This window comes from Tiliqua scincoides, chromosome 14, assembly GCF_035046505.1.
Source record: "Tiliqua scincoides isolate rTilSci1 chromosome 14, rTilSci1.hap2, whole genome shotgun sequence".
NCBI classification, from domain to species: Eukaryota; Metazoa; Chordata; class Lepidosauria; order Squamata; family Scincidae; genus Tiliqua; species Tiliqua scincoides.
The window spans coordinates 3,450,013-3,473,055 of record NC_089834.1 but is presented as its reverse complement, the minus strand read 5'-3'; the positions used below and the strand labels follow the sequence as shown (position 1 = coordinate 3,473,055).

General features: G+C 47.5%; 1 protein-coding gene across 5 annotated transcripts in view; it reads right to left on the bottom strand.

Moving 5' to 3' along the window:
• Positions 1–5,358, bottom strand: part of SFSWAP (splicing factor SWAP) — a 110,660-nt gene extending 105,302 nt beyond the window's left edge. For 2 of the 5 annotated variants that reach the window (XM_066609592.1, XM_066609591.1), the window contains exon 1: positions 5,188–5,309. In XM_066609592.1, coding sequence (XP_066465689.1) covers positions 5,188–5,216 — 29 coding nt within the window. In that variant the 5' untranslated portion in view covers positions 5,217–5,309. Of the gene's footprint in view, positions 1–5,187 lie in introns of all 5 variants that reach the window. The other 3 variants (XM_066609595.1, XM_066609593.1, XM_066609594.1) reach the window with 3 other exon arrangements.
• Between the last annotated feature and the right edge of the window lie 17,685 nt (positions 5,359–23,043).

The following is a 23,043-nucleotide window of genomic DNA, read 5'->3' as shown; positions in this document are numbered from 1 at the left end:
GGTCCTCTCCTGGACTGAGACCTGGTTGAAGACCAGGAAACAGAGAGTGGGTGTCAATGGGCAATTTTCACAATGGAGAGAGGTGAAAAGCGGTGTGCCCCAAGGATCTGTCCTGGGACCAACCTCTTCATAAACAACCTGGAAACAGGGTTGAGCAGTGTGGTGGCTAAGTTTGCAGACAACACCAAACTTTTCCGAGTGGTGAAGACCAGAAGTGATTCTGAGGAGCTCCAGAAGGATCTCTCCAAACTGGCAGAATGGGCAGCAAAATGGCAGATGAATTTCAATGTAAGTAAGTAAGTAAGTGTAAAGTCATGCACATTGGGGCAAAAAATCAAAACTTCACATATAGGCTGACGGGTTCTGTCTGTGACGGGAGCTGTCTGTGACAGATCAGGAGAGAGATCTTCGGGGGGGGGCGATGAAAGTGCTGACCCAATGTGCGGCGGCAGTAAAGAAGACCAATTCTATGCTTGGGATCATTAGAAAAGGTATTGAGAACAAAACAGTTAATATTATAATGCTGTTGTACAAATCGACGGTAAGGCCACACCTGGAGTATTGTGTCTCGTTCTGGTTACCACATCTCAAAAAGGATAGATTGGAAATGGAAAAGGTGCAAAAGAGGGGGGACATGATTGAGACATCCAAAATTATGCATGGGAAGGATAAAGTGGATAGAGAGATGCTTTTTATACTCTCACATAACACCAGAACCAGGGGATATCCATTAAAATTGAGTGTTGGGAGAGTTAGGATAGAAAAAAGAAAATATTTCTTTACTCAGCGTGTGGCTGGTCTGTGGAACTCCTTGCCACATGATGTGGTGACGGCATCTGGCCTGGATGCCTTTAAAAGGGGATTGGACAAGTTTCTGGAAAAGGGGATTGGACAAGGGGATTATGGGTTACAAGCCATGATGTGTTATGTACAACCTCATTTTAGAAATGGGCTATGTCAGATGCAAGGGAAGGCACCAGGATTCAGGTCTCTTGTTATCAGGTGTGCTCCCTGGGGCATTTGGTGGGGCCGCTGTGAGATACAGGAAGCTGGACTAGATGGGCCTATGGCCTGATCCAGTGGGGCTGTTCTTATGGTCAAGACAGAAGTCACTGCATACTAATACACCTGTGTCAGCCACTGTCTGTGTGCACAAAAAATGCATACACGTGCATCCCTCAGATACATACATATGTAACACGTATCCATACCACCAGGTACTTATATCCTACTTTTCTACTTTCAAGGAGGCCCCAAGATGGATTACAACATTTTAAAGTACAATGCAGCAATAAAACGATATAATATATATACATACACAGAAACACACACACACGTCTCATATGTACCATTCGGTCCCAGATGTACACAGAAGATATATGTCTAAGAGAGGTATGTGTAAATACATGTCATTTATACATATGTAGCACAAATGCATGCATTTTGGCATGTGTACATATATAACTCTACCTCTTGTATATACACAAATCACAAATATACAGTACGTATCTAAGATGTGTGAATGTGCATCGTTATATATACACACCCCATTCCAACATTTTTTTTTCCACATTTTTACATTTCCCTTCCTCTGAGGAGCTTGGGGCAATGTACATGGTTCCTCCCTTCCTTTTTGTCTTCCCAATAACCTGGTGAGGTAGGTGAGAGATGGCGACTGTTCCAAGGTCACCCAGGAAGCTTCAAGGCCGAGCAGGAATCCGAACCTGGATCTTCTCAGTCCAATTCCCTGAACGACAACACCATCCTAGCTCTCAAGAGTTATACAGGATGGGGGTAGTGGCACTGATAGCAGACTTAGACCTGCAAAGATCCAGGTTCAAATCCCTGCTCAACCACCATCTCTGTCTCACCTACCATGCAGGGTTGTTGTGAGGACTAAAAGGAGAGAAGGCATCATGTACTGGGGGGGGGAGGGCTGTAACCACAGATCCACAGTTGAGCTTCTCATTATGAGCACTGATGAAACACTGCAAAAAAGCCATCTTGATATGATCATAAAAGTGACTGCACCATAATTGTTTTTGGACTGTTTTACTGGTACAAGTGTTTTATTGGTATCAGTTCTTTTATTGCAGTGTTTTTATTGGATAAGTGAATTTGCATATAAAGAGTACTGACTGTAAATATAACAGACACACATATGCATATGGATACAACCATGCAGTTCACTCACACTGTTCTGAAACATGTACATGTGTACACACACACACACGCACGCTGCCACATACATATGGCTCAACGTGCACGCACAGCCCCCCCCCTTTGAAATAGGCCTTTCAAAGACGAATGGACAGATTTTTAATGGAAAAGTCCATCACAAGTTACAAGCCATGATGGGTATGTGCAACCTCCTGGCTGTAGAAGTGGGCTATCTCTGAATCCCAGGTGCAAGAGATGCAACACGATACAGCAGTGTTATTCAAACTGTGAGGCACGGCTCGTTGGGGAGGCGCCAGGAACTCAAAGGGGAGGTGTGGGATGTCTTCTCCCAGCGATACAGTCACACCCCTGGGCAGAATACGTCTGCCCATCGCTGCCTTTTTTTTTTTTAAAGCAGAAGAAACAGTTGCACAGCTGCTCAGCTGTGAGAGCGGCTGCTACCGCCCCCTCTTCTCCCTCCGCCTTCTGTGTTCGCTGCATGTTGTTTCCCAAGCTCTCCTTGATCCTTGTCTGGTTGGTTCCTAATTCCCCGCCTGGGATCGCTTCTCATCAAAGTGAAATCTCTCTTTTCAACCCCCTCCTTCTTCTCCCTTTCAATCTCCAAAACTTCCCGCTTTCCTCCCCCTCCCCTTAAAGTTGTTTCCATGCAGTTGGCAAAGGGGGAGGGGAGAGACAAGCACACACTTTACTTGGCCAGGAGCAGAAAAAGGGCATTGTTTTTAAAGTGATCTATTAATCTTGTTGTTTGACTGAAGAGGAAAGACTGTATTTTAAAAGTGATGAATCTGGCTATTTGAAGGGAATACTTATCAGCCATTGATGAAATGATTGCCAGCCCAATCCTATCCACACTTTCCTGGGAGTAAGCCCCATTGACTCTAATGGGACTTACTTCTGAGTAGACATGCATAGGCTTGAGCTGTGCATCTCCTAGTATAGGAGACAAATCAGCTTCCTAACCAAACCCTTATCAGCTTTGATATATTTTCAGGGTCTATTTTTGTTTTCCCCACTAGCTGCTGGAAAAATTTAATTTAATTAATAAAGGGTTCAATCCTATCCAAGGAGAATGGGAGAAATGACTAGTTGGATTGGGGTACACAGGGGTGTGTGTGTGTAATGTTGGTCAGACTGGTTGTTCACAAAGTTCATTTGATAAAACAATTCTATTGGTATGCTTACAAAGTTAAAAAAATGAGTCTTCCTGGACCAGACAAAATCTACCTACTCCAGCATCCTGTCTCCAACAGTGATCAGCAGCTGATCATTTATAAAGCATGTATATTGCTGTGTATTAATATTTTAAGATCTGCATTTGATTAATGATATGATTAATATAATTAATATTAACATAGTTAATATTTCTGGCCACTTCCTGTTTAATGATGTCACTTCCAGCCCTCAGGAACATGATGGGGAAACATGGCCAACAGCCATGGGGGTCAAGGGAGCCACTGGCCGGAAAAGTTTGAGTACCACTGCGATATAGGAATCTTTTTGTGTCTTATATGCTTCCTGATGCTTCTGTGGGCCACTGTGAGATACAGGAAGCTGGACTAGGTGGGCCTTTGGCCTGATCGAGTAGGGCCAAATATACTGGAATATAGAATGGGACCTGCAAGACCCTCTAGTCCAGGGGTGTCAAACTTAAGGGCCATGGACGCTTTTGATCTGGTCCTCAGGCTCTCCGCTGCTGAGGTGTTACTGCTGAAAGGGCGACCCACATGAAAATTGGGGTCTCCCTTAAGTTGAAATATGATCAAGATCTGTGTATTTCCCCTTCTGTCATTTTCAGCTAATGAGTTCCTAAGTGAGAAGAAGTGTTTATTTCTGGTCGTGACCCGTTTAATGTAATCACTTCCTGCCTAAAGACATTGCTTCTGGCCCTCAGCAGGTATCATGAATGCTAATCAACCCTTGATATGAGACGGGTTTGACACCCCTGATCCAGGTCAACCTCAAGCAGGAAATTTTCTGAGGTTCTTATAGGCTCAGCACCATCATGGCTTGTCAGCTGCGATGGACATTTCCTTCATTAATCTGTCCAATCCCCTTTGAAAGCCATCTAGGCCACACAATGTCACCAAGTTGTGTGGCAAGGAATTCCACAGATTACTTGCTGGGTTAGGTGATACACACCTGTAAATATAACAGGCACACACACATGTGTGAATGCAATTGGGTAGAGCACCCTCACCATCCTGAAACACACACACACAGCACAAACATACACACGTGTGGATGTAACTGGGCAGTGCAACCACACCATCCTGAAACACACACAATGCTCAAACACATGTGTGGGTGTAACTGAGCAGTGCATCCTCACCATCCTGAAACACACACACAAACACACACAGCACAAACATACACACGTGTGGATGTAACTGGGCAGTGCAACCACACTATCCTGAAACACACACCTGCACAAATACAATGCACAAACATACAAATACAGAAACGGATACACACACAAACAGAAAGATATACACACACACAAACAGAAAATGCACACAGAATGATATACATACACAGAAACATACACAAACATACACACACAAGCAGAAGCACACACACACAGGGAAACAGATGCACATATACTCATAAACACAAAAACACATGCACACACAAACAGAAACATACACGAACACCCCCACACACAGACACAATGCACATGCACAGAAACACAGACACACAGAATCAGAAGCATACACAGCAGGGAAACAGATGCACACACTCACACACAGAAACACATACATACTCACAGACACAATGCACACACACAGAAATGGAAAGACACACAATCAGAAACACAGAGAAACACAAACAGGCAGAGAGAGGCAGCCCCTGCCACGGCCCAGCCCTCCTGGCGCCTGTCCTACTCCTGCTCCTGTTCCTGCCCTGGCAGAAGGGGTGTGGCGCGGCCCGGCCCCCCAGCAAGCCCCGCCCCGCCCCGCCCCGCCAGCCCCCCGGCCGGGAGAGAGACGCGGCGGCGGACGCACCGACCTGTCGATGGTGATGGTGGCGTCGCCCATCCAGGGGATGAGGTGGCGGCCCTGCTCCTGCGCCTGTGCCCTCTCGTCGTCGCGGAACAGCTTGCAGGCATAGCCGAACACCAGCAGCTCCGCGCGGCCGCCCTCGCCGCCCGCCGCCGCCGCCGCCGCCGCACCCGAGGCCGTCGCCGTCGCCGCCATCGCCCTCAGCGCCGCCGCCGCCGCCGCCTAGCCATGGCCCGCAAAATGGCGGCCGCCGCTTCCGGCCCTCGCGCCGCGCTTCCGGCCGGCCCGACAAAGCCCGTCGCAGATTCGTCACCGCCGGGCGGGGGGGGGAAGGAGGAAAAGGGAGGAGAAAAAATACACACGGGACGGGAGGCGAAGGAGGGCGGGGTCGCGGGGGAGGCGGCGGAAGCACGAGCATCAGGGGCGGGCTTTCTTTTTTCAGCGGTGGCGAAACTGTCTTCGCGAATCGTCAGGTGGAGCTGACAGGTTCGCCGAAGCGCGGTGGGAAAATTCGATTCGCAGATTCGCCACCGCTGAGAAGCTGAAAAGAATACAGAGAGAGAGAGCAGGAGATAAGCAAGACTTGGACTTGATTGTTAGTGAGGGGGAAAAATAAAAATGCAAAGCTGGGGTTTTTTTCAGCGTGGCGAAAGTGTCTTAGCGAATCGTCAGACGGCGCTGAGCGGAGGTGGTGCTGACAGGTTCTTTCAAGCGGGTGGGAAAATATGATTGGCAGATTCGCCACCGCTGAGGAGACCAAAAGAAGAGCGGGGAAAAAATACAGAGACCAGGAGGCAAACAAGACTTGCACGTGACTGGAAGTGAGGGGAAGAAATAAAAGCCCACAGCTGGGAATTTTTTTTCCCATCGTGGCGAAAGTGTCTTTGCGAACCGTCAGGTGGCGCTGAGGACAGTTTCTCAAGCAGGGCGGGGGAAGGAGGAGGCTGGCCAGGATGGGTGTCTGGAACGGCAAGGTCAGGGGGCGTGGCCTCACATGTCCCGCCCCTCCTTGCTGTGTGCCAGGTCCCTGCCCCAAGGGGCTTGCAGAATGGACAGAAAAACCAAGGCAGGCAGCAAAGGAAAGGGAGAGAAGCCAAATGAATGGGATTATTGCATGTCCTGGTGCAGAATCAAGCTACAGATTTAAAAAACAGTCTGGAAGAAAGTTGTCTGCTGGATCTCCCTGGCAGGGGAATGCCACAGTTGGGGGTGCTAGTGTTGAAAGTCCCTGTCTGTAGCGCCTGCCAATCACATTAAACCCATTTTTGCTTGGTCCACAGGTGGTGACGTAGCTGGAGGGGTGGCAGAGCACTCAGCCTGGCAGGGAGGCAGGCAAGCAGCCCCTCCCTTCGGAGGCTCCAAAGATAAGGGCCGCTCGCCCATCTCCCTGCCACCGTCCACAGGTGCACGCATTTGGTCCCTTAATCCAGGGGTCTCCAAATCCCGGCCCAGGGGTCAAATGTGGCCCGCAGGCAGCCTCTGATCGCCTGAGAGCCTCTGGCCCAGTTGACCAAACACAACCAGAGTTGTGTTTGTGGGGTGGGTGAATGGGGGTCGATTTAAGTGTGTGCTTTATTTCTTGGGCTGTGTTGGTACTTGGAGAAATCCTGGACGTTTGAGCCCATTCATTTAAGTTATTCATCTAAGTTCCATCTCTAATGAATTTATTTAAATTTTATATTTAATTTTTTTCCCCCAGCCCTCAACATTGTGCCAGATATCTGATGCGGCCCTTCAGCTGAAAAGTTTAGGGACCCCTGCCTTAAACCATTGGCTTAAAATGGCTTAATCCAAGAAAAATGTAGGACATGACAAAATCAAAGCTAAAAACACTCGTATATTGATATCATGTGGTTAATTTAAATACTATGTTACTTATTATTAAATTTAAAACTATATTACATAGAATTTATTAATTTCAAGAAGGCTATGCACTGCTTGCAGGGTCCCACTCACAGGGAAAAGGAGAACATTTAAGTTCTTTTCCAGGACATGAGACTAAAAAAGAGGACATGTCCTGGAAAAAGTGGTCTGGTCAACTTGTGCATTGCAAATGCCCTGAAATGCAACTGCTCCACTGTGAGGCAGAGACAAGCCTTTGAGAGTTACAAAAACTTCTGGGCAAATACTACCATATATGGACATCAAGTTTCTTTCCATATTCTTTCTTTCCACTTCTTTCTTGAATCCAGGTGTTCACCTCTTGAGTCCAGGTGTTCACCTCTGGCCAGTTTTAGCCAGTTTTGGCTGGTTTTGGACAGCTTAGGGTGCAGTCCTAACCCACTTTCCAGCACCGACATAAGGGCAATGCAACTTATGGGTAAGGGAACAAATATCGTCATATCCTGAGCAGGCCTCCGTGACTACCCCCTCCCCAACTGTAGAATGCAGCACGTGCCCCACTGGCACAGCTATGCCGGGGCTAGAAAGTTGGTTAGGATTGCACCCTTAGATATATAATCTCAAACTGTACGTTTCCAAAATGAAAACATCCTTTCTGAAGACAGTGTCACTTTGTTCATAGGTGATTTGGCAAGGATTGGCAAAAACACATGCAGAAGGGGGTAGCGGTAGCTGCTCTGTCTAGGAGGAAGCTGGAGAGCTACATGGGCAACGATGAGGACAGAAAATGGTAGTAGGGGAAGTTAGAAGGACCGCTGCCCCCTTCCCCAAACACTCTAATCTTGAATCCTCTGGCCACTCAGTGGCATGCCAAAGTCCCAGGGCCCATTAATTTTCGGCACCCCCATGACAAAATTATTTTCAGTAATAGTCATGATAAGAAATGGATAATAATAATGGCTAGTGAAGAAGCACAGACAGTGAACATGTTCTTTTATTGACTAATGTGTGTGTGTGTACACAAACCATTAAAATATTTTATATTTGTATATTTTTATATAACTTTGTAACTTCATATGTAAGATCCTACCAAGAAACAATTAAAAATACATTTAAAAGACATACATTTTCATATTGAAAACATCTTGGGCCAGCCTCTTGGACACAACCTTGTAGTGTTTATGCAGAGGCGCTGGCCTTAGCCTCAGTATGTTGGCAATGACAGCAGAGCACACTCTGCATCTGTGCAAAGAGCACACTCGGCGCAGCCTCAGATAACATGCTGAATCTGAAGCCCAGTAGCCGGTAAACAGAGGAAGTTATGAAGAAGCGCTTATCTAGGAATGTATTGTGGTCAAGCCAGAGCCAGCAGGTTGCTTAGCAGTGCAGATTTCAGCAACCTTCAGTAATTTTCCCTATTGCATAGCTTTGCATCATGTGTTTTGAGAATGAATAAAAGTCTGAGGAAGCTAGCCGGGAGGACGGACTTCTCTCTCAATCTCATACCGTCCTACTTCCGGCTCAGCTCTTCCTACATCAACCCTTTGAATGAATGTCTGCCATGTCTCATTCATTGTTCTGCTCCTCGCTGTTCCTGTTTATAGTCTAAACTTTCTCAGTGCCTCTGCACTCCCACCAAACAACAAGGCCCCAGAAGCCTTGGTTGTTTCCCAGAGCAGCATTGAGCTGCTACACAACCTGGCACCCGAGGTCACCCCCCAGCCATCCTCTCCATATGCCACTGCCAGCTGCCCCTGCTCCCCACTTCATGGGAGATTGAAGCCTGCCCAAGCCATTCAGTGCTCCCTGGATTCCTTTCCAGAAGTCTGCTTGAGCTGTAAAGAAGCAGTCATTTGTTTCAGTGCCCTGACCACCTCATGGGAATGGCTATCGCACAGCTCTTCCTCCAGGTCCACTGCCCATTCACGTGGCGAAAGGACTTTCATTCTTTGTACAAGGATCTGGCACTAGCCGACTTGCAAACATTGACAGAGTGCTGAAGCTTGCTTCCGGGAGGGTTGCCAAAGGCATGTGTTGACTTAAGCATCGCTCTCCGTTTGCCCTTGGGGTCTTCCCTCTGCTGCTCTTGTCGCCTGCTGAAAAATAGCAGCTTAAGCTTTGGAGAATAGGCCATGTTTGGGGACAGAGATATTTAACATTCAGGGCATTCCAGGCGAAATTGAAATATTTAGTGTTCTGCAGCTGGCCCTTCCCCTCGAGTAGGAAAATGTTCCACAGGACACTGTTCTGAGCCTCTTCCTGGGACTCTTCCAGTGTCTCTGTGGTATCCATTCACTTACAAGCACATCAGATGAGCAGGAGAGGTACAAGAATGCATACAAACTGCTGTCCTTTGACATAAAACAGTAACAGTACCCCCAAAGCTGTTGAACCCCCCTCCCAAGTCTCTGTCACAATGCAGACTTGTTTCTACTTTGCTGCCTTTGTTCCATCTCCAACTGTTCCTCTTATGGGCCACACGTTTTGGTAGCTCTTAGTCACCAGTGACCAGCCCTTAGGAGGCCTCTACCATATCCTATTCTCCCTCCCAAGGCTGAAAGGCCAACCGAGGAGGTGCAGATTTGCACCAGCTATAAAGTTGGCATGGATCTGATTAGTCCCATAGAGACTGCTATGGTTTTGCCCAGGGTAAGGGGACAAAAGTCCCCTTACCTCGAGGAGACCTCCAGCAGCCACCATTCCCAAGCTGCATGCGATGGAGGCTGCAGCGGCCCCACTACCGCAGCACAAGAATGTGGTTAGGATTGGGCTGAAAGAATTATTCCCTCATTGTCACTTCTGCCCAGTCACCATCACTGCAGTCCAGGATCTATGCTGTATTTGGTGCAATGCTGTATTTTAAATTATGTCCTGAGCCATGTTGGCTTGCTTTGAGAATGAGGTGGCCAGCACTCCTCCAATCAGAGAGCAGGATGACACATTTCAGGCTAAACTCTGAAGTAGACTGAAGTTCTCTTCCTCCAACTCTCATGGGTCTTGACAGGGTGAGCCACCAATACCCTTGGGGAATGCAAGAAGAGACTGGTGATTCCAGCATCCAGGTAAAAAGATAGGAATCAGTATTAGTCAGAAACCCAAGACTTTAGTCTGCCTTCTCCATGCCTCATAAGCTCATTCAAACTTTGTGGCAGCAACTCTGAGTTAAAGTGCATGTGTGGGATTCTGCTCATGCATGCGCTTTAACTCAGAGTTGCTGCTGCCCATGAAGCTGGCCGTCTGTATTATTTTCACTGGTCTGTCGGGAGGTTTAGCAGTGGTTTCCTAATTTACCAGAACCACAGCATCCTTCTTTCACAGTGCCCTGTTGCAACGGCAGCCAACACTCCCCCGAAATTGCTAGCCGAGATGGCAGCATCTAAGAGAGCTGATAGAAGAGGCCACTGGTGGACATCCCATGGCACCCCTGTGAGTTCACCATGGTGCCCTCAGGCACCATGGGGCACAGTTTGGAAAGCACGCTAGTTTTCAAGTTAACTCAATTTGTCAAAGCCAATGCTTCTGGCTTTTGCTCTTGTCTGTTTGTTTTTATTATCTCCTATTTCTCTTATTAGACTTTGAATAAACCTTTTATGTAGTTCTTGGAAATGGAGTGTCGCATCTCCTCATTCTAAGAACATAAGAAAAGCCCTGCTGGATCTGGTCAAATGCCCATCTAGTTCAGTTTCCTGTATCTCACTGTGGCCCAACAGATGCCTCGGGGAGCACACAAGACAACAAGGTTCCTGCATCCTGTTGCCACTGCCTTGTATTTGGCATTCAGAGAAGCCTACTTCTAAAACCAGGAAGTTGCACATACCCATCATGGCTTGTAAACCTGTGATGGAGTTTTCCTCCAGAAATCTGTCCAATCCCCTTTTAAAGGCATACAGACCAGACACCATCACCACATCCTGTGGCAAAAAGTTCCACAGATTAATTATATCCTGGGTAAAGAAATATTTTCTGTTGTCTATTCTAAATCTCTCAACACACAATTTTAGTAGAAGTCCCCTGGTTCTAGTGTTCTGCAGGTGCTACTGTGAGAGTGATTTTAATAACGACCTCTGAGATTCAGTGTTGTTCTTCAAGGGGGTTCTGCTCAGAGAGCCCCTCTGGCTAACTGGACTGCCTGAGCTGGTGGCAATGGATTCAAACTACCAAGTTTTTTCCCCACCATCTTTGTGTCCAAATGGGGAAGAGAAGGGAATGGGAAGGGAGTGAGCTCTAAACACTAGTTGCTACTGCCTTGGATCAGCATATGGTCTCTGGAACTCGGCCTGGACCCTGATATGCACACAAATGTTTGATTTTATCTTCATTAGACTCAAGAATCAGAGTGTTGCTTTGGCCTGTCACCTCCTTTTCAGTGACTTGACTGCAGCAGGGAAGCTCATTGCTCTGTGCTATGGCAGTTGTGGCTATGATCCAATAATCAGCAGCAGATTGAAGAACCAGCTTGGCAGACAGTGGGGGGTGGGGGTTGCCATTCTTAAGCATTTATTTCAACACATTAATTTTTTTAAAATAACATATGCTCTGGGCAGCCCAGCAATGGGGCTCTCATCTCCATGGAGTCAGCAAATATAACACCAGTGGCCTGGAGAAAGGTCTAATGTAGTGTTCTTCAACCTTGGGGTTTTGACCCCAATGGGGTTGTGAAGCTACAGTTGTGGGATCGCTGCAAGGTATAGGAATGAAAAAGGTTGAAGACCACTGGACTAGGTATAGGGGGAGGCACCCGGTGTACCCCTTCAGGGACCAGGAGATGGTGTCCCCATCCTGCTCAAGTTCTTAGCAATTGTGCTGAAATAGCTTTCATTAGTGCCAGGTTTCTTTGTCTGCTCTCTTTAATAAGAATATTTGGTTACAGTGAACAGTGCTGGGGAGAAGTAGCAGGGACAGGGAGTGCTGGTCTGGATGGGACCTCTGGAGTTGCAGAGGAAAATAATTATTTGACTGCATAAGGAAAGAAAGGAACTAGTGGCATAGCTAAGGGGAGACAGGGGGTACATTTCCCCGGTTACCATGCCTTGAGGGAGTGCCAACCTGCATGCCTGATGGCGGATACCAAGGCAGAGCTGGAACCTCAGGAGGCCACAGACTTCCAGTTTTTGCACAAACTAGAAATGCCTTTCTGACGCACAGAAAGGCCATGCACAACCTACCCGCACCTCAGACCACCTCCCAGATGTGACCAAAGGGGTGTTCAATTTGATTTTGTTTAGGTGGGGTGTTAAAATATTTTTGTGTCCTCGGGCGTCAGAAGCGTTAGCTACGCCACTGCATGAAGCATACCCTTGAGAGTTTGCTTCTGAATTGGTCCAAAGGAATCTCAGAGCTTTGTTTTCTGTTGACACTTCTTTATTTTATTCATGTAAATAAAGAAATATTTTAATAGTGCACAAGGGAAGCACTTTTGTTTTCCTCCAACGTGTAAGCCCAAAAGCACTCATGCAATAATTAAATATTTTTCAATTTAGGATTTGTCTTTTTTTTTTTTCTGGCCTTGGTTGGTCTCTGGTTGCTATGGAAATGCCTGAAACATGTGCCAAAAATGCAAATTCTATTTTATGAGGAGGCTTGGGTTGCTGGAAGCATATATTCCAAGGTGGTCTTTGGCTGTCGTGCATTCTGCTAGTGGATGAATAGAAATCAGAAAAGTCAGGATGAACAGAAATCAGCCCTCACCCATTTGGCTGGGCTGTGCACAGGTGGCAACATTGGCGGGTGCAAATGGAGGTTATCCATCAGTGTCTGTGCGTTTCCACCACCATCCCTTTTCCCCATATCTTCCCTCAGAATAACATGAAATCATCAGGTAGGACTGTGTCGAAGGGGCTTCTGGGAAGAAAATGTTGGTCTCCAGCTTAGAGATGCACAGCTACCTTACCTGCAAGCCAGGCAAAGGAAAAAGGCAGTGATGCATTCAAGTCCCTAAACCCAAGTCTCAAGTCTCTGAGCCAAATTTAAAGAAAAGGGGAGGTGTTGGTGAGGTGTGGGAAGGGGGACTTGTAAACACCCCACGATAGCACTCACTTCAGCAGTGATCAAAGTGCCACAGGCAGCCTGGAGCCACTGGCCACAGCACGATCACCTGGTCAAGGTGGACAGGCCCCTCCTGCCTTGTCTAGGTGATCATGCGTACTTCTGGATCACCCAGGAGGTCTTGCGGTGCTACCTGGAAGTGCTGGTAAAGTACGAGTAAGTTAGCAAGAACACACACACACAGCAACTCTGACGCGAGAATGGCTTCAAGTCCCAAGTCGAGTCCCAAGTCACGGCCTTTCTGTCCCAAGTTGAGTCTGTCAGTGATTGATGGGACTGAAGTCCAACTGAGGAGCAAGTCATGGGACTTGAGTCTACATTACTGCAAAAGGGAGACTATGTCCTCATCCATTTCACCCTCCAGATTCTGAGCAAACATGCCAGATTCTGAGCAAACAGATTCTCCAGATTCTGAGCAAACATGCCATTCAAGGAATGTTAGGCTTAGTTTTCCGCTCTCTACCCCCCCCCCCCCAAAGTGGTCTTATCTTACACGTATCCAGGTCATGTCCCCTTTTTGGCAGCTTGCTTGCTTGGTGTGTGATTTTTTTTTTTCTTTTAAAAAAGGTTCTCAGCAGCAGAGCTAGCAAAGAGCTAAGAGAGCCAGGATATGGTGCAGTGGTTTGGGAGTTGGACTTAGACCTGGAAGATCCAGGTTCAAATTTTATTAGCCTGCTCAGTCGCAAAGCTTCCTGGGTAACTTTGGGCCAGTTGCTCTGTCTCTCAGCCTCACCTACCTCACAGGATTGTTGTGAGGACAGAAAAAAGGGCAGGAACCATCTACACCACTCTGGGCTCCTTGGAGGAAGGGTGGTATGAAAACGTTAAAAATAAAATAAATACACTCTGGAGGGAAGCTGCCAGTCCCTCTAGATCAGGGGTGTCCAAACTTTTTGACAGGAGTGCCACATCATCTCTCTGACACTGTCGGGGGCTGGGTAAAAAAAGAATGAATTTACATTTCAAATTTGAATAAATTTACATAAATGAGTATATTAGAGATGGAACATATGAATGAATGAAGGTCTTGCAATAGCCCAAGGCCTATAAAAGGCCTTGCACAAAGCAAGGCCGGCCTTTCCTTTGCTGCCGCTGCTGCATCACAGATGTGAAACAGCAAGCAGTGGAGGGAGCCCTCGTCCCTCAGTTCAGGTGAGAGGTTCAACAGATACTGAGAGCAGTTGCATCAGGCCAGCACAGGCTCCAGCAAGTCTCTGGAGGGCCAGAGGCTCATTGGAGACTGGGGGCTTCCTGAAGGCTGAATTGGGAGTCCTTGAGGGCCGCAAGTGGCCGCAGGGCCGGGGTTTGGGCACCCCTGCTCTAGATGATACTGCCCAACCATCTGATGATACTGCTCTAGCTATCATCTGCCCAACCATCATCTGTCCTCAACTAATTGGCCCTTATTTCTGAGTAGATAGATATAGGATTGTGCTAAAATGGATGCACTTGATCAGGTGATGGTGGGGTGAGGGTTAAACTTGACCTTAGTTACCCCAGCTATCGAAACTCAAGCCTGCTCCTGCCCTCATCATGCTCCCATCCTGAGCTCTGCATCTTGGTCACACAAGCACATGACCAATCTTTGGGTACTGGTTTTGAGACGGTTGGGTACTGGCTCCAGGCACTGTTCCTACGCATGCATTGTGTCTATTCCTCAGACCCATTAAGAACAACTGCATATGAACAATTCCTCCCCCTTTCCTTCCTTCCTTCCTTCCTTCCTTCCTTCCTTCCTTCCTTAATGGAAGTGCAGCATGCAGTCCGACACGTTCTCTGAGGAGCTCCGTTGTGTGCTGTATCTCAATAGGCCAATTAACTGACCAAATAATATAAATCCGCTGGTTTGTAAATGTCCTTTTGCTGAATCATAAAAGTAGCAGATTTCAAGTGGCACAGGGATTTCATGGGGTGATTTTACAAGATTACAGAAGTGACTCAATTCAATCAGAGGCAAGAAAGGGTGGAGGGAAAGTGATCAAGTGTGGAGGGGGGGCAAGGCCCATTGCATGTCTACTTAGCAGTGATGTATTCAAGTCCCTAATCCTAAGTCTTCAGTCTAATCTCTATCCTCAAGTCTCAAGTCCTTTGGGAGCAAGTAGTGGCGAGTCTACTTCCCTGGACTGAAGCCGCACAGCCCAATCCTATGCATGTCTTCTCAGAAGTAAGTCTGATTCTAGTCAATGGGGCTTACTCCCAGAGGAGTGTACATAGGATTGCACCCTTACTCGCTGCATGGCTATGGAAAGCCCGAAGTCTCATGGAAATGGATGGATTTCCTGCACAGAAGTCATGGCGGGTTGAGCCCAGAGATATATTCCTTCAGTCTGGAGCATGTGATCCTGTTGGAAAAAAATAATTTCTTGTGGCCTTGGTTGATGTTCTGTATTTATGATACTTGATTGATGTTGGGTTGTTGATTGATGTTATGATACTTGATTGATGTCTGGGTTACTTCGCAAGGCATCTTAGGCCCCGAGCAATCTGGCTTCTGTCGGGGCAAATCAACTTTGGATAATTGCCTGATCCTGTCTCATTTGGCCTATAAACAGGTTAGGATATGTAAGGCTTGTCTTTATGTAGCCTTCCTTGATTTGAAAGATGCCTTTGATTCTGTGGATAGGGAGCTTCTTTGGGCCAAGTTGGAGGACATGAGGATTGATAAAAGATTACTGCTGCTGATTAGGTCCCTCCATTTAAATACCTCCTGCAGGGTTAGATGCTCCTGGAGGGGGAATCTAACTCACTCCATCATCACTAACAAAGGGGTCAAACAGGGCTGTGTCTTGGCCCCCATGCTTTTCAATCTATTTCTAAATGATCTTGCTCCTTCCCTGAAGGAAGTAGATGGCCATTGTCCAAAGCTTGGCACAAGCCAAGTGCCGCTACTTCTGTACGCGGATGATGCAGTACTGATACCTCGTACTAGGATTGGCCTGAAACGTCTGCTCAGGCGTGCCACAGAGTATTTTTTGACCAACAAATTGCAGATCAATTATGCTAAATCTAAGATAATGATATTTGCTAACAGATGGAAGGCTTTTAAGTGGTCTTGTAATGGCAACAAAATGGAACAGGTTAAGCATTTCAAGTACCTGGGAATCAACTTCCATTAAGGGCTCACTTGGGCTTTTCATCGCAAGGCAGTGCAGAACGCATCCAAACTAGCTTCCTCAGCCATTTCCCGTTTCTTTTTCACCTGCGGCAATGGTTATGTTCCGGCCAGGCGTTTTGTAACGGTGTTTAAGGGAAAGGTTTAAGGGAGGTGTTTAAGGGAAAGGTTCTTTCTCAGGTTCTTTATGGCTCTCCTGTCTGGTATAAGGTTATTAACCAACCACTAGAACGCATCCAAGCCTCCTTTTTACGGAAGATTTTGGGCTTACCCAGGTGCGTTCCCTACTCGGTTCTGTGTCTCGAGGTGTGGTTAATTTGATTAAGGACTACTGCATGGTTAAGACTTCTGAAATTTTGGTTTAGGATTTTATTTAACCCTACCTCCTCTGGTCTAATGCACCAATTATTATCGGATCCAGTCCTGCCTATAGAGATCACTGATCAAACTAAAATTAAATCAATAGGGCTGGACACTGCAGAATTAGGTATGATTGGCTGTGATGCAGCTTACAGAATCATTAAAGGAAGAATTCTTGATATCAAACAACAAGAGCTGTTTAGTGCCGCCAAGAACCACATGTTTTCCACTCCCTCTCCATATTCCAGTCAGTTTTGGGAAACCAGCCTCCTTCTTTTACCACCTGGTGTGCCCACAGGCCCAGAGAGCTTTCATACTGGCAAGGTGTAACGCTCTTCCATCTGCCTTATTAACTGGCAGGTTCAGCGGAATCCCCTACTCAGAGAGGAAATGCAAGTGTGGTAGGGACTGCATTGAGACTTTAATGCATACCTTTTTTTACTGCCCGCTACATGATGCGTCACGCAAGAAATATCTAGGCCCATTGTTAGCTAGGATGCAGGGCTGGGAGGATTCAATCATGCTTCAGTCTCTCCTTTCCACACCTGATTCTGAGACTCTGGATAATGTCGCTTCCTTTTTATCTGGGGTAATAGCCAGGCAGAGCCCTGGGTCTCTGGGTAGTGACTGATGTTTATGCTTATGTTGTGTTGTCTTTGTATATTTCTGTTTTGTTTTGTTCTTTCTCTGTACTTTATGCCAATAAAGGTCTTACTGAACTGAACTGATTGATGTTGCATGTTTGAATCTGATCTAATGCACCTGTTCCTGATACATTGATATCAATGTCATTAACAGCCCACTCCTGAGCTGCCCGGAGCTGCGGGACCTGGCGGCTCCACGGAGGGCTCCTGCCAGATCCAGCACCTCCCGCGCTACTGCCGGAGGCTCCTCGGGAGAAGGGGACATTTGTCCCCTTCCCCCAAGTAAGGGAAGCAGCCCCGCAATGGGGCTACTCACTTTAGCGGTGACTGTTTGGTCACCACTAAAGTGAAGGCACTCGTGAAGGGCGAGCAGCCCTACCCGAATGCCCTGGATCCTGCGGAGTTTGGCTCCACGAATCCGCCTCTCCCTTGCCCCCGACATGCTTCCCCCATGCCCCCTACCACGCCTCCCCGGAACACCTCCCCCACGCCCCTGACTACGCCCCCATTTCCCATTCTGCAGCACGGCGGTCAAAGAGACTTCCGAGCCACGGAACTTGGGCGCCCGCCGCACGCTGGCTCAATGCTGGCCTGAGCTGAGCCAGCTCCGGTGTGAGCCCAGCGGTAAGCCCCGCAAACGTGCCTTACGTGGTCCGCGCTGCGGAGGCTCTAAGTCATCAATTAATTTCAGTGTCAGTATCAATCATATCAAAGTCACCAATTAATTTCAAAGTCATTTTGTTTTTCTTTTCTAATAATAACGATGAAAGGATGGCAGAATTACACGCCACAACAATGAACACTTGCATTCTACCTTTTGGAAAACACCAAAATCTTAAAATTTTAGAAAAACAACAATGTGTTTCTCACACATCTAGTTATTTTTTGAAGGTTATTCATCACTTATCAATTTAATTTATATTTAATCATGTCGATACAAATATGAATTATTAATTTATTGATAATTATGAATTATTTATTGATAAATATGTATTTATTGATAAATATGAATTATTATTCCCTTCAAGGAAAGGGTGAGATGCATGTTTCCTACCCCCCCCCCAATTCTCTACTCACAGCAGCTTTCGTGAGAGGCTGAAAGTTCTGAAAAGAGAGAGTGGAGAAAGAGCAGAAGAGGAAGTGTAAAGGCATGGAGAGTGAAGGGCTAGAGTGGCTCTGACACTCTGGCCCACCACTCTCCTCTCCTTCACACTTCTGCTCTATTCCTCATCTCTCTTTTTCAAATCCAGGGAGCAGAAGGGGAGTAGCAATCTGGCAGAGCTCCAGGAAAGAGGTGCCATTTGGTTGGGAGGTCTTGAGCAATAGATGGAAAGACAGAATGGGTGTCTTTTTTCCTTAGGAAAATCATTTCAAATGGCATTGTTCTCCTTAGCTCTCTTAACTTGGTTTCTTTGTGCCTCCCTTGCTGCAAATTCTCAAATGTCTGGCAATCGTTGGGCAAAACCAATTATGGTTGCGTTTAACGATCTCATTAATGGACAGGGGAAAAAATGACAGTAGGAAATGAGTATTCAGTAGGCTGTGGAAGAGAGTTGTCTTTGCTTGCAGGCCATTCATTTTCTGCCCAGTATTTTGAGAATAGTAATTGGGGGTCTGGCATACAGGAGAAGGGAGAGGGCGATGGAAACAGAAGTTGTAGACACCAACACAGCAGACACATTTCTTGGTCATGGCAAACAGTCTGGGAGGATTTTGATAAGTGAATAACAGCACCCTCCCCCCCACACACACACACAAGCACACACTGAGTCTACAAGGTTTGCAGCCTGAATCATTTACAATGTTAATGGGGGAAAGTCATCTTTGAAGGGAGTTGGGAGCAGGTTAATTATGATGGGTGCCTAAAGAGCATCACCCTCCAAATTGAGCTAGTTCAGAATCATTCAGTGGGGACATCATTAGGGGAGAGACCATTTGGGAAGGGTTGCTTCTCCCTGTAATGTTACAGAAGAGGAGGGGGAAGGTAATGGATGCAAACATTTGGAAATGTGACAGCCCAATTCTAACCAGCACTGGAACAGGCAGGCGGACCGGACTGCACTGTATCCAGCACAGGGCTGGAGGTGACTATTGTGCAACTTGGGGTAAGCTGAACTGGAGACTGTCCATGACTTTGTGTACTTTGGCTCAACGATCTCCGACACGCTTTCTCTCGATACCGAGCTAAACAAGCGCATCGGTAAAGCAGCTACCACGTTTTCCAGACTCACAAAGAGAGTCTGGTCCAACAAGAAGCTGATGGAACATACCAAGATCCAGGTCTACAGAGCTTGCGTCCTGAGTACACTTCTGTACTGCAGCGAGTCATGGACTCTCCGTTCACAACAGGAGAGGAAACTGAACGCTTTCCACATGCGCTGCCTCCGACACATCCTCGGCATCACCTGGCAGGACAGAGTTCCAAACAACACAGTCCTGGAACGAGCTGGATCCCTAGCATGTATGCACTGCTGAAACAGAGACGCCTGCATTGGCTCGGTCATGTCGTGAGAATGGATGATGGCCGGATCCCAAAGGATCTCCTCTATGGAGAACTCGTGCAAGGAAAGCGCCCTACAGGTAGACCACAGCTGCGATACAAGGTCATCTGCAAGAGGGATCTGAAGGCCTTAGGAGTGAACCTCAACAGGTGGGAAACCCTGGCCTCTGAGCGGCCCGCTTGGAGGCAGGCTGTGCAGCATGGCCTTTCCCAGTTTGAAGAGACACTTGGCCAACAGTCTGAGGCTAAGAGGCAAAGAAGGAAGGCCCATAGCCAGGGAGACAGACCAGGGACAGACTGCACTTGCTCCCAGTGTGGAAGGGATTGTCACTCCCGAATCGGCCTTTTCAGCCACACTAGACGCTGTTCCAGAACCACCATTCAGAGCGCGATACCATAGTCTTCCGAGACTGAAGGTTGCCAACGGAGTGGGGTAAGCTGATATTTTTCCTCTTCCCCTGAGCACTGCCCCAGCCACTGCAATGGGGCTACTTGAATATGTGCTAGGTAAATTGCTGACACAGGTCTGAGCAGCCCAGGGACTACGGGTGTCTCTCTCTGTCTATGGGGGGATGCATTCCTGCCCCCTGCAGATACAGGAAAAGGATACAGTTTATAGTTATGTGAAGATCATGCATCTTGCTTTACCCGGGTACTATAAGCAGGAAACTTATAGCAAGGAAAAGCAGGCAGGGAATGTCTCCATGAATGTTAACAGGAAAAAGGATAAGTGAACATGCAGATACTGGATCCGTGGATCCTGGGGGGGGAGGGGGCTGTATTGTCAACTATGACTGACAGTGGCTCTCCAATGGGATGGCATGGTTCCTGCTGATTGAAATGAGGATCAGTTCTCTGAACCAATGATGACTTCTTCGCAAAGAGGATTACGAGAACAGGAGCGTCAAATAAGAAACTATGTCAAAATAAAATATGCACAGTCAAAATTGAAATCAGCATAAAACCGGGAATTAAACCAGGCTGACAGAATTCTAGGCATGTCTGCTCAGAAGGAAGTTCCGTTGTGTTCAAAGGGACGTCCAGGAAAGGGTTATCAGATTGCACCCTTCTTAAGAGACCTTAGTGTTGGGGGCCTGATGAACCTCCCCAAGGAGTACATTCCATAAATGCAGCGCACCAAAAAAGGTATACATACATACATAAACACCAATTTATAGATAAATGAATGGTATATGCAAAACCGTTTTATACTAACTGGCCCACCTCACCCCAGCACTGTCTGTTCTAGTGGCTGTCTGCTGGTATTCCTTGGCATCTTTTTAGATTGTGAGCCCTTTTGGGACAGGGAGCCATTTAGTTATTTGATTTTTCTCTGTAAACCGCTTTGTGAACGTTCAGTTGAAAAGCGGTATATAAATACTGTTAATTAAATAATTAATACTAAGTCAGACCATCGGTCCTCAGGTTATCAGGTAGTAGGGCGCATATAGAAAGTTGAGATTTCAGAAGTGGAACCTGGTGAGGTCACAAGACTGTCAACTCGTTAAAACCCCCTGCAGGCAGGGGGTTAACTGAGATGACATTTAGGTCCCTTTATGATTGTATGATTCTATGAATATTAGTAGGGCTGGAACCCAGGGAAGCCCAGTGGAAAAGAGGTAGAAGCCAACAGCAGCCCCAAATGGCCTGGGCTAAATTTTGCCACACATCTGAAAAAAAAAAGCCCAAAGTGGCAGAACAGGTAATTTGGGGCAATCTTGCAGCCGTAATTAAGCCATCTGGGTACAGGCACCCTGTGTATTGGCTGAGCTTGTATCCACATATCCTCTTACCCGCAGTTCTCTGTGCCTATTACCTTGGTTCATGTTGTTTACAGTTGCAAAAAGGTCAAGGCTCTGTCTCTTGCTATACCCAAACGCTATAAGCAAAAAGCTTATAGCAAGATAAGCAGGCAGGCTGCAGCTAGAAAGGATATCTCAGGGAACATTAACAGGAAGCAGGTCACAGGGGGCCACAGAGAAAGGGTTCCCCATTTCTGTGGTTTCTTTTACCTTCAAGAGGGAGTATGTTCATGGCGGGATCCTGCCTCTCCCCCGGAGGGTCTTACTGGTGGGCCTGGGTCAACTCACGATTTATCCCGCTTTGGCAGTAACCACAGGGACCGATGATGGTCTTGACAGAGCCTGTTTATTCTGGTCAAATGCTTGACATTCATTAGGCTCCAGTTCCTTCGCTGGGACCTTGCGTATTGCTCACGGGCAGAGTACAGACCCAACAGGTATGGAATACAAAAGTCCACTGGCTATAGGCAAGTCCACAGTCCATAGATTAAGTCCCAGGATCTAGGGTAGAACAAGCAGCCTGAACAACAGTGCAAACAAAGCCAGGTAAGAAGCTGGGGTTTTAGCAAGACAGCCGGTGTTGTCGCACAGGGTCTATGGGGCAACTCTGAGGCTGCTTGGGGCCAGCCCCCCAGATGGTTGACAAGCTGCATTGATGGTGCCCCAGCCCAGGTTGCCTGTTTGCTGAACTGGTCCTCCTGGCTGCCCCCATTGCACAGGGGCTGTGAGGTCTCCCAGGGCCCCCAGGTAGTTCCACTTTCCCTTGGTACCTCTGGGCAGCCCCTTCCTTGAGGGTTCTTCCACAGGTCTTTGCAAGGGTTTGGGTCAACCCTCAAAACAGAGGGGTGACTCCCACCCCTCCAAGGCAAGAGTCCACTATTGGGAAGGTAAGGGGGGGGTTGTCTGAGTGCTCCCCAGCCAACCTCGCAGAGCCTAAGCCCCAGGTAGAGTAACCTCTCCCACTGGCTGCTGGAGTCCTTATGAACCCAGCAACCAACCCAGCTGGTGCCACCCCTTCAGGCCCTGTGATCTTAGCCCCTACTCCCGAGGAGACACCCTGCCTGGGGGCTGGATCCATGTCGGACTCACTCAGCTTCCCTACTTCTGAGGAGCCCCTTATTCCCAAGGAGCCCTTTACTCCTGAGGAGCCCTCAGGGAGACCTGCATTGCTGGGGCTCGACCCTGGTGACAGAGGGCCAGGAACACATCCCCATGGATATGGGTGTGTGTGTGCCTGTACATCATATCCTTGGTCTACCTTGCTTGGTAATGGCTGCTCTTATTAGCCTTGGTGTCCAGGGGATCAGGCAAGGGTCTCCTTTCCCAGTTTGACCTGGAGATCCAGCAGAGAATGGAACCTGGGCCCTCCTACAGGAAAAGCAAGCACTCAACCACTGAATGATGACCCTTGTCTTTAGGCCCTGGGTGCCAGGCCGCAGGGGGGTATCTAACAGGTCACCCCAAGGTGGTGGTGGGGGTGACCAAATTGCAGCCATGATTTGGCTAGCACTGGCTGCAGCCACCCTCAAGAGAAGCACATTTATTGGTATGATTATAT